This window comes from Aedes albopictus, chromosome 3 (genome assembly GCF_035046485.1).
Source record: "Aedes albopictus strain Foshan chromosome 3, AalbF5, whole genome shotgun sequence".
NCBI lineage: Eukaryota > Metazoa > Arthropoda > Insecta > Diptera > Culicidae > Aedes > Aedes albopictus.
Window position 1 is genome coordinate 122,944,339 of NC_085138.1, and position 12,892 is coordinate 122,957,230.

General features: G+C 35.5%; 1 protein-coding gene across 1 annotated transcript in view; it reads left to right on the forward strand.

Moving 5' to 3' along the window:
* The window catches only part of LOC109433280 (uncharacterized membrane protein DDB_G0293934), a 509,917-nt gene that overhangs the window by 458,665 nt on the left and 38,360 nt on the right, over positions 1-12,892 (forward strand). The window contains exon 4 of the mRNA XM_019709711.4: positions 8,425-8,608. Coding sequence (XP_019565256.4) covers positions 8,425-8,608 — 184 coding nt within the window. The remainder of the gene's footprint in view (positions 1-8,424; positions 8,609-12,892) is intronic.

Consider the following 12,892-nt stretch of genomic DNA (forward strand, 5'->3'; position numbering starts at 1 on the left):
AGCCACCTAAAAGAAGCCCGTATTACTTTGGGTGCTTAGTGCGGTTCGTTCGGGACCGGGTGCACTGTGGGTTAGAAATTCTGTAGAACGTTGAAAAGTTCATTTTAAATTCTAAAAACCGTTAAATACAAAAGCTCTTCTTCTGCTTCTTTGCGTAACGTCTCCACTGGGATAAAGCTTGCTTCAGAGCTTAGTGATCTATGAGCTCTTCCACTAAAAGCTTCCTCTGCCAATGGCTATTTTTCATGTGTTTGAAATGTCTGTCAGCCATGAAGATACTCTAAGCCCATGGAAATCTAGGCAATTTACATTACGAAAAGTACGTCACCCATAGCATGATTTTACCCGCGCGTTTACTGCTTCGGCTTCTGCTACAGGGTCCATGTCATATAAGTCTGTGCTTCAAATTCTGGTTTGGAATATGTTCAAAAAAATACGGTAATTCAACTATTAACCTTCCAGCAGTCGCGCTTTCGACCACCATCGGCGACACCACGCTCACGCTGTGTATCATAAGCGTGCTTTTTTCATGGTGCGTGTACTCAGTTCACCGCAAGAAAATACTGTCACAACACCTAGGATTCAGCCTTCCAATCACGCAGTGTACTGCGGTACGCTTATTCACACTATACTAACACTACGAGGCAGTCATTAAAATACACTTCTTCGGAGACGTAGGAAACTGGAGTACGGTCATCCAGACACGCAGTGAACTAGAGTACGGCCGTAGACTTAGTGTGGTCGTCTCGACACTCTAACTGACAGGGACTAGGTCATCTAGACACGCAGTAAACTGGGTGAAGATTATCCGAACACGCTTGCGATTTACGTTGCTTATATCAGGACACGAAATGTACTAGAATACGGTCGTTCGAACACGCTAATGCTTTAGGTACTAGTGTGGTCGTCATCCGGACACTTGTTGAACTGGAGTGTGGTCACCCAGACATGCCAATTGGAAAGGATACGGACATCCGGACATAAGTTGGACTAACTGCGGTCAACAAAACACACAGTTATCAAATCTGTTCTCATAAAAAAAAATCTTGCGAAGTAATGTAGAGGTCTTTCCAACACGTTGGTAACTTTGTTGTCGAGATTGTTTTCCCTTGGCTGGTTTCAATAGTTTACTTACTTTTCGGAGTAAAAACTCACGTTTTGCGAGTCAGGAGAGTCGGATTTGATACCAAGGCCTCGGGGCGCAATTTTGAAAACATGCTTGGGAAATCCTCTGAAGAATCTGTGGATTAATATTTAGTTGAATTGCTGAACGAATTCTTGAAATAATTTAGAAAGCAGAGATGAACCAGCCACGGGCTGAAAGTCTCTTTAATAAAGACAATAAAAAAAAGTAAAAAAATCTTTAAATGTTTTCGAAAGACATCTTTTAAAAAAATGAAATCCAAATCCCTGAAGAATTTCTTCATGTGCATCTGAAAATGTTTTTCGATAAATGTATGATAAAAACCTGATTTGCTTCTTCAACAAATATAACTTGAAAACGGCTTGTTGGATTAGAAAGATGTGTTCAAAGATGTTTGAGGATATTTGAAGGAGTTTTGGAAAAAAAATCGTATACTGAGGTCAAATTGATCAGCGGGGTGAAATTGATCACTCCGGTAATACATTGTTATTCCATACTAGGAACTTCTAAGCATCGTAATTTCTTACCTCATCTAGTACATAGATGTCTAGAGATGAGTGTAGACTTTATGTTTTTTTTTTGGAAAAAAGTTAATTTTGTCACTATGACTTCCCGTAAATTTCCTGTTTTAACATTTTTGTTGAGCCTTGGCTGGGAAGGTATGTAACTATTCTAAACATGAATAAGAAAATAAAACGTTCATTTTTTCATGAAATACCCACTTATTGTGATAGAAAACACTTATTTCAAAGGAAATGGCCTACCTTTAGGGATAAATTTCGAAATTTAATTCTGCATTTTAAGTGTCCAATTCACTTGATGTAAGAGCTTTAACGCATCATTTGAGTTCAGAAAAGAAAAATTAAGCGGAAATCGTATGTTCCCTTTCTAACCGATGCTTAATTGTATGCTGATAAATTTTACCCCACAGAAGCATTTTCTATTTTTTGATTTTTGGAGTAATTTAAAAATTCTGTCACATTGTTTCATAGAGATCCACTGGGTACTGATTCTACAGAAATTATTTTGGGAATATTTGAATTGCCACTAATGTTATCCACAAACATAGTTTTAAAGTGATCAATTATTATTTGACCCCGGATTACGGTACACTGAGTGAAATGTTCATTGCGGATCTATGTAAGATGTCACATAGTTTGAGTTTACAAAAAAAAAAAAAAATCTGTAAAAACCTGACTTTATTTTCAAAATTTGTCAAACAGCCTAGGATGGTCAAGTGCTTCGAACTATTATTTCTCAAATTTTATTTATCATAAATTTTTAAAACAACAATTTTTTGTTTTTTTTTTTTATAAAAAAAAACTTTATACAAACATAACTACGTTACAACGAATTGAAAGAAAAATAAAACAAATTGGACCTTGTTAAATGTTATTCAGGACGATCTAAAAATTCACATATTTAAGAAATAATTGATCCTTTATTATATAAATACTGGAAAAGCAGTTGACAAAAACCGAATAACATTTCACAAGGCCCCTTTTTTCAAATCCACTGTTACCTAAGATAGTTGAATGTAGGAGAAAAGGGATAGTTTTATCATTACAATTTGTAAGTAGGACCTAATATTGATATAAAAAATCATAAATTGTTTCATTTTGCTTGTTTATAAAGTAAATGAAAGGTATATATTCGAGAAAAAATAGTTTGAAGCACCTGATCATCCTGAGCTACTTGGAAAATTTTGATGTTGCACGTCAGGTTTCCACAGGGGAAAAAAAATTTAAAAAAATATCTAAAGATATTTTTTTCGGGAATTTTTAACATTCCCAACATTTTTTTTTTAATTCCAATCATCTTCTAAGATATCTTTTTGATCCAATCCATCGAGTTATGCTTGTTAAAGAAGAAAATTAGGTTTTAATCATACATGCCCCCTCCCCTCCCGCAGCGCCAATTTCTTGGGATTTTAGTGTTTTTTTTTTTTTTTTAATTTTTATTTTTTCCAGTAGAAGTTTTTCAAGGGGCATTGATAAATGTATGAGCAATTTTTCGGGAAAATTCCTATTCATGTAGATATTCTTTGGAAAATTTGAGTAAAAAGATTAATCCTGGCATAAATAACCAGAGAAAGAGGCATATTTGGTGAATTTCCGGATAAAAAATCATAAAGAATTATTTAGAAGATTCCATAAAGACATTTCTGGAGAAATACAACAAAAAAGAAGTATTTATCGAGAACTCTGTGAGTAAATTCTTAATCGGAAAAATAACACAGAAAAATGTCAACAAAATATTCATGAGAAAATCAAGCAAGAAGTATTGGTAATAAAGTAATGAAAATTGTGTTAAGGAAGCTTGGACAAAACTCCCTGAGAGATCTTTGGAAAATTTGAAGAGAAATTCTGGAGAAATGTTTGAAACATTCCTATATAAATTATTGGAAATTATTGGAAACTTTCTTAAAGAAACGCTAAAGCAAAATTATCAAATTTTTCTAGATTTGATTTTTGGCACATCTTTGAAAAACAATTACTGAAAAAACCGTTAGCAAGTGCATGAAAAAATCCCATATTTATTCTTGAAGCAATTCCTATGAGTACATTTTAAATTATTTTCAAAGAATACTTAGAAATTGTATCAATCAAAAACATGGAACAAGGCATTCAAAAATTCCGTAACAAATCTCTAGAGAAACTTCTGGAGTAATAAAAAAATGTCATAGAGCAATCTTCTGAAAAGTTTTAAAAAATGCATGCAAAAAATTGTGAAAAAATCCAACGAAAAATTTCTACAAAAAAGTAGTAAAAACACTCTTGAAAATTAGGGAGAATTCTCGAGGAATATTCTCATAGAAATGTTTGAATAACTTCGTAAAAGAATAATTAAAAAAAATACTGGGATTTTTTTAATTATATCTATTTAAGATCCTGGAAAGAAAATCAGTAAAGTTTTCATGGAAAAATCCCGTAAGAAAACTTGGAAAAAGTAAGAGAAATGTTTGAAGAAATCCTAGAGCGACCGGTGAAATTTTTTTAAGAAAACGCCCAATACGAAATTCTGGAGGAATGTTTGAGAAAATTCCTAGATAAATTCTTGAAAGTTTCTGAAGGATTTCTTAAAGAAAAACGTCAAAAATTCTTGAACTTTTTTTTCCCGAATGTATTGTTTGGAAAACAATTACGGAAAACCCCTTTATTATTTCTTGAACCAATTCCTGTAAAACAAGACTTGAAAAATGTCATGCATGTACCTACAATTAAAAAAAAACAAAAAGTATTTAGTAATGTTTTCAAATATTTCAGAACAAAGCCATAGAAAAGTTCCTGGAACATTAAAAAGTAACGAGAAGAGGTTTCAAAAAATACGTACAGAAAATTAATAAAAAAAAAAACAAGGAGAAACTTCCGCAGGAACTTTTGAAAAAGTGCTCAAAACTTTTCGGGAAAATTTTAGAGATTATCTGGAGAATACTCTCAGAAATCGTTGGTGAAATTCCCAAACGTATGTTTGAAAAAAAAAAATATAGACAAACTGGGGAAACTGTTTAAAAAAACTGGGAGATTCATATAACAAATTTCAGTAGACATTGAGCTGCAGAGTTTTGTTATAAATTGTTGGCCAAACTCTTTCAGCAAACCTTGAAAAAAATTCTGTAGAATTTTCTTGATAGAATCCTTGATTTAATTATTGATCTTTGAAAGATCTTCAGGAGAAAAATCTGGAGGAACTCTTGGCGAAAACTCGCGGATCAAGCAATAATGTTAGAGAAATTACCTAAGAAACTCTTGGAGAAATTCCTTTAAAAAGTCTGGACATTTGTTTTTTCAGTTGAATTGAAGAGTATTCTGTAGGAATCTTTAAGTAATCTCAAGAAATTTCGCTAAAGTAGTTTTTGGAGGAAATTCATAACTAAAATTTATGGATGTATCCGTGAAAAAAACTTTTGGATATAATGTAACAATTTCTGAATGACTACAATTGAAAATATTTCAAGAATTACTTCAATAAAACATTCTGGAAATACTTTCTGAAAGATCCCTTTATTTAGTTAACATCAATGACGATATTCCTTGAAAAAAAATCTCTAAAATATGGAACAATTCCGGGATAAATAACAAGAGAAGTCTTTAGAAGAAAAAACCTTGAATAAATATTTAGAGAAAATGTCGATGGAGCTTTTAGAAAAATGCACAGAAAAATCTCTGCAAAAATATCTGCAGAAATCTTTTTGAGGAAAATATTTCTGACAAAATTCATAATTATATATTTTTAATTAAACCATCGGAAACTATATCGGAATACTTCCAGAGAATGCCCAGAAAGAAATATAAATATAAACATTTTTTCAATAAAATCCTTTAATCTTATTTCTGATTAGATTTAAAACATATCTGAAAAAAAAACAATTCTGAAAAAAACGATAGGGAGTGCTTGAAAAACTCCATATTAATTCTTAAACCAATTCTTGTTGTTATAGACATTTTTGAAAGAAAACATGAATACATGGAGGAATCCTTGGAGAAATTTAAAAAAATGTATAAAAAGCGATAAAAACACTTTTGGGAAATATGGGAGAATATTCTTAAGGAAATCTTTGAAGAAATTCCTAAACAAATTATTAAAAAAATAATTATTAGAGAATACTGGAAAATTTATTTTGAAAAAACTGGAGGAGCTTTTTGTTGAATTCCAAAACAAAAATTTTGAAGAAAATTTTAATAAATCTTTGAGAAATTTCTAGAAAAGTCCTGTGAGAATGTTTGGGAAGGGTAATAATTCATAAAGGAATCTCTGGAAAAATATGGAAGGATTCCTTGAAAAAACGTTGGAATGCATAAGAAGAGTTCCTACAGCAATTCTTGATTGAGCTTCTAACAGATTCCAAAAAACACGTTTCTGGAGTAGCAGCTGGCAGAAAACCAGGTTGAACATTCTGAAGAACTCCGGGGGCAAGTATTGGCAGAATTTTTGGGTAATACTTAGAAATAAAAGTTAAGTTAGAACTCTTCATAGGAAAACTTTTGGGAGAAATAGTTCAGGCAGTTCAGACCGAATTGGCTGAGTATCTTCTATGGAAATTCCTAGCAACTGCAGAAGATTTTCTGTACTTCCACTTGAAAAAATCCAGTTGAGAACTGTTGACGTAAATTGTAAACCATCGTTAATAAGTTACATAAACTTGTATGTGTACAATTCTTATGTAAGTATATTGTTCTTCAACTGAGAATGAAAATAAAATTAAAAAAACTTAAAAAAAAATCCAATTGAAAACAGTATGAACTTTCTTTAATTTTTTTACACTCTAGACGACTTGTGGCAGAAAATTTTGAAACTTTTTTGAGATGCTTCTGGGTTGAATTCCTGAGGGCACTGCTGAAATGAGAAGTACATTTGAATGTATTGCTTTTCAGAATCCCTCCAAGAATTGATAATTTCTTCACGATTCCATGGTAAAGTATATTCATTTAAAATTTCTATACTATAACATTTTGGTCAAGATTTTGGTGAAACTTCCGGAAGAGCATGTGGAGAAATTTCCTTTGAAATGTCTAATACAGTAAAATAGAGTTTAAAATTCCCATAAGAGGTTTTCATTGCAACTAGTAGCCTATATGAGCCCAAATTTCCCTTTATCGCCCACAGTGTCCTCAGCAAAGAAAAGAGATTTGATAAAAGTCAATCCATAAAGGAAAGCTTCCACAGTATTCTCACGACTGCGCAGGGTGAAGGGTACGGAAGACCAACTCTGTTCGGAAATGGCATCGAAAGGATACCGCCGCCACCGCCGCCAGGATATCGGGGCGATCTATAAATATATCCTGAAGCTTCTTATCCGAACCGGTGACGGACGGACGAAGCAAAAAAGTTTTTTTTTCCTTCGAACTGATCTTTTCGTTGGTCAATCCCTGGACCGTCGTCGGTCGTCCCCGGCTATGTGTCGTTTTGATTAGCCTTTGATTGAATGGCTTTTGGAGGAGAAATTAGTTTTCTCCGTATGTGAGGCGGAAAGTGACCACGAGCTCTGACCGTTCGAAACGTGGGAAGAAAAGGAGGAAGAGGAGGGGAAACGAGATGAATAGGGCAGCACTTTTGAGTTGCGGATATCGTCCAACTAAATCCGGAGATTTCGGTCGGACACCAGGAAATTGATACGAATCTGGCGAATAAAAGGATTTCACTTCTCGGTACCTTCCTCAACTGGTTTTGCTCTATTTCCGTGCAATTGTGTGGTGGATTGAAAGGATTACGTTTTTCTTTCACCGAGTCACTGATAGGGAGTGAGTGGATAGTGGTTGGACGAAGTTCTGTGGTTGAATGAATTCAGTCTAATTACCAGTGACAACGTGGATGAACTCGATGGTTAGTGACATGTTTAAAAGGGCTGACTTGGAATTCAATTTTGTTATTAGGCTACAGTTTAATAGAGATTGATGTGATAAATCATTAAAAATATCTATTCTGTAGACGCTTTTCAGTGATGAGCTCCTGTTGGTTTCTCTAAACGTATTGCCTAGTCAAACTGTTTTCTCTTTTTGTTATAAATACAACACCAGATGCTATTTCAAATGTTCACACTTTTCTCCACAACCCAACATAATACCAAAATCTCCAGTCCCCCAAACATTTAATTATTTGAAATTGAAATTCCATTCACATGCCGCAAGGCAACCAACCAACGTCTTCAAGGCTTCTTCCTCGCGTGCAAACAAACACTCCCTCTCTCGCAGTTAATTGATTTCTGTCAACCAAAAGTGATTAGTAATCCTCGTGGGACCTTCGCGCTAACCTATTCCCAAACGGCACTAAATTTACAGTCGTCAGTCAGTAAACCTCCTTGCTTTCGCCTCCTCCTGTACCTCTCGAATCTCGATGAAGTTCATTTTCCACACTCCAATTTCATCCGTCACAGAACCGATGAGACAACCATATATCTTGCGGTCGCCGGTACGCCCCAAAACGCGACACTCGCTGCACTCACTGACTGACGCTTGCGTCTTCTGCTGTGTAGACTCAAGACAGACCAAGTCCCGCGCAGACAACTTCGGCTTGATAAATTAGAATCCGACTTTAAAGAACCGTGTGGTGTTTACCGCACGTTGTCGTCGTCGTCGTCGTCGTCAGCACCGATGTCCCGAAGGCATTAATTAGTTTCATTCTACGTGACACTACTTTTACCCACTACTGGTGCTGGCTGGGCTGTATATCTGCATTTCTCACTTCTCGTGTGCCCTCATGTCGTCGTCGTCCGTCTCCGTGTCTAATATTTCAATGAGATAATTAATAATTGTTTCTTTTCTTTCTCTCGCCCGTTTCAGACACAAACGGAAAGTTCAAAACTTCCTCCCCTGCAAAACGCCAACCCGGGGGCCGCCGCATCATTTGGACGCAACAGGTGTCTCGGCGGCCCACTCGGTGACGTACGAGGACCCGGACGTGCACCTGGGGCACCATCCGCTGGTGATGCGACATCACCACCACCATCACCATCACAATATGGAGGTAAGGAAACTTGGGATCATGCGTTTTTTACAATGGGACTTAAGCATCAACAGCACTCACGTAAAGCAATAGGGAGGGAATAAATCTACTTCGTCATATGCGCTAATTCCCATCATTTCAGACGAACAATAGCCAATAATTAAATATATTCCAACTCACCGTTGCCACTGGCTCATCAGATGGAAGCAAAAAGATGTAGACTATCAATAAGCAGACCCTATAGCGTTGAAAATCGAATAATTTCGCAAAATTTTAGCTTTCAATTTTACTTAAGAGTTGATGTTTTCTCGTTTTATGTACGACGAATGCAACCGCATCAAAGAAGCAGCTAGCCGAATTGTTTTTCATCTCCGTTCAATTTTTCCTTCGCCTGGTTCACTTGTTGAATCAACCTTCAATTCTCATTCCACAAAAGCCCTTCATGGCACTTCAAAATTGGTTTTCACTGCTGCAGAGTGCAAAAAAGCTGTTCTATTAAGGCTATTTACGGCATCATCAACATCGGCAGCCATATTGGATATGTAGCTCGAAATTTCGAAGTGATAATTCTCTGTCATCAAAACGAATATTCGTACACAGATAGAAATAATGACATTTACACGCCATGTAAACTTAATTTTAGTAATGTTAACTTAGTGTTATGATGATTTACATGATATATCATGTAAATTTACGTTATATGTCATGTAAAAACTCAGAGTCATGCTGAATTACATGACATATAATGGAAGTTTACATGATGTTTCATGAATTTTATATGATATGTTATGTAAACTTTTGTGATATCCCAAGCTCCAATTATGTGCATCATATGTCACAGAACTTTACACTCTTTTTTTGATCTGTGTATGAAAATGTATCATCCTATATGCTCGCTCGCAATGATTACACAGATAAAAATAATGAGGTTTACACGTCATGTAAATTTAGTATTATGACGGTATACATGATATATCATGTAAATTTGTGTTATATGTCATGTAAATACACAGAGTCATGCTGAATTATATGACATATAATGGAAGTTTACATGACATTTTATGACTTCTACATGATATGTCATGTAAACTTCTGAGAAATCCCACGCTCCAATCATGTGCATTATATGTCACAGAAATTTACACTATCTTTTCGATCTGTGTACGATGATACTTTTTCTGCTGCGTTGCTGCAGAATTGACAGTTTCTTATCACTTCAAAAACGCGAGGCAAACAATCATTGAAAAAGAAAAAGTCAATGATTCGTTTGAAAGTTTAGTGATGCATCTCTCTCTCTCTCTCTCTCTTCTTGGCGTAACGTCCTCATTAGGACAAAGCCGGCTTCTCAGCTTAGTGTTCTATGAGCACTTCCACAGTTATTAACTGAGAGCTTCCTCTGCCAATGACCATTTTGCATGCGTATATCGTGTGGCAGGCACGAAGAAACTCTATGCCCAAGGAAGTCAAGGAAATTTCCTTTACGAAAAGATCCTGGACCGACCGGGAATCGAACCCGTCACCCTCAGCATGGTCATGCTGAATACCCGTGCGTTTACCGCCTCGGCTATATGGGCCCTGTGATGCATCATGACACCTTAATCGAATCAATCGCTTTTTTCTGTTGGTAAAGTGTGTGGTTACCAGGGGACTCGCAAGCGGCAAGGTAGGCCTACTGCTCATCTTTTGCGAGTGTGTTAGTGTGACTGGCAACGCGACCAGAAGCCTGGTCGAATCCTGCTTGGAAATCGGTTTGTGTTGCCGATGGGGATGGCCCACGAAATCGCAATGTGTTGTTTGGGAAGGCCCGCTCGATGCATGTTAGGTAAGCGTAGTTTGTTCGATACAAGCAAATGTGTGCGTGAAATGTCTGCATACGAAGAATGCACAGAGAAAGATTTCTTCGTTGCACTGTGATGGCGTCTTATGATCCGGTGGGCTTAAATATTATTTCAAATATTTTGGTCTTTATTCTAAAGCTACATTCTTCTCAATTTAGCATTTTCTGCTCAATCTCAACGTACGATGACACATGATTTGATTTGGATTTCGAAGAACTTGACCGAATTTTTCGAATAAATAGTTATAATAATAATTTTGGACCATCCTTTGTACCATAGTGTCACGTAGAAGGTGTGACGGGAATTAAATTCAGGTTGTGCCCGAAATAGACGTAGAATAGACGGGTATATAATTCGAGGGATAATTAGTTGTTCTTATTATATCAAGGACATTGTACAGAGGATGGCCAAAATGTTTGGGATAGGCAACTTTTTTTTTCAACAAAAAAATTTTGACTAATTTTGACTGTTTGTCAACCTATTATATGTGCATCTTTAGTACAAATTTGGGCTCGATTGAATAATTTTTCTCGAAATAAGAACCGTTCGGGTAAAACACTATTATTAAGACAACTAATTTTTGAACTGTCATATCTCGGAAACCAGTAAACCGAATTAAATGAAATTTTGAAAGTTTATCAACAATATATTTATACTTGATATGACGTTATAAAATGTTATATTTTTATACGACGAATAAAGTTATACCGGTTTGACATTTTTACCCATAAATAAGAACAAATTAACAATACCACACAAAAAATACTAAATGTGTTCTTCCTTTAATCCAAATAGGCTCCAATATATCTTATTAGAGATATCTTGAGAACATAAGTAGAAAGTCTTTGGATATTAAAACTAAAATTTAATGACATTTAATGACATTGATGTAAAAAAATACATTTTTTGGAGAAAGATCCATAAACGTTCAAAAAAACCTATGTTGCAAAAACTTCAAAAGCAAAAATATATTGTTAAAATACTTTCAAAGTCTCATTCAATTCGGTTCACTGAGTTCCGAGATATGACAGTTCAAAAATAAAGTTGTCCAAAAAATAGTGTTTTACGAGAACGATTCTAGCTTCGTGAAATCAGTGTTGATAAAATCACACTCAAAGCACACTCATGAACCGCTCCTGCGTGAGCAAACTCGCGCGCGATTCTGGATCATTTTCTCACGCGCGAGATTTTCATGCAAAATCTCGCTCTCACGAGTCAAGCGTCGAAATCTCGTTCGCTTGTAAAACGAATCCAAATCAATTTGAACGACATCCAATGTTGTTGTACGATAGGTTTGCTTTTGTTCTATCATATAATCCTAAAAACATCGATGTAAGTTATAAGAATACCAAGAAATAAAGCAATGAGTGAAATCGCGAGTCAACTCATGCATGATTTTTTCGGCCGTGAGTTTGGCGAGTCAAGAATCGCGCGTGAAACAACTCAAGCATGAGATTTGAGAGTTTGAGTTTTTACCAACACTGCGTGAAATATTAACCAATCGATCTCAAATTTGTACCAATGATGCACATATAATAGGTTAACAAACAGTCAAAATTTGAGAATTTTTTATGCGCTCTATAAAAAGTTCCAGCATGTTGAACTTTTTTGTGAGAGTAAAAAAAAGTGGCCTATCCCAAACCTTATGGCCACCCCCTGTATTTCCTTTCAATATTTTCTACATGTTATGGAAGCTAATTTATGAATTAGTAATTGACACCCAATTGACCATGAAGCGTTAGGAGAGGTGCAAGAATAAATTCGACCATAATTGGTAGGTACTTAGATAGACGGGAATTAGATAAAGTATGAAAGTATGAAAAGAGTCCCATGGGATATTTGGAAGTACATCCATTTTGTAAGTGGGGCATGACTTCGATTCTTTACCTAAATGTATAATCTAGAATGTTGTAGAGAAGTGCCCCCCATTTTGTCCTACAGGTTTTTACTGAACACGCTGCCAAAACCACTGTCGGCCATGACGGATTGCGATTCGACATCTGTCCAACACGCGCACTACTACACCAAACGCGCATAGTTTTCATTTGAATCTTTCATTTCTAGTGCTTCTCTAAACAATGGGGAGATAATCTGCTTAACAGATACCTGATCGACCCAGGTCCAGGTAGTGTGGGATAAAGAAGAAGACAGTACTAGTCCTCCGAACAACCAAACACATTTCCATTGTCGCATAACAAAAATTAAACGAAAAAAGCCTGAAGAAATCTTTAAGTTTGGAGGAAAAAAATAAATCTCCATTTATATGCCTAGAAATATCTCTTGTGAAATTGGTAGCAAAATTTTTCTGGAGAACGGTCTGAATAAATTTTTAGAGGTATCCTTGGTAAAATCCTGAAGCATTTTCTGAGGAAGTACAGAAGAAAATCTCAGTATAAATTTGTTAAAATAAATCAGATAGGAATCTTTGGAGAAATTCCTGAAGTCATCCCTTCTGGAATTTTTAATT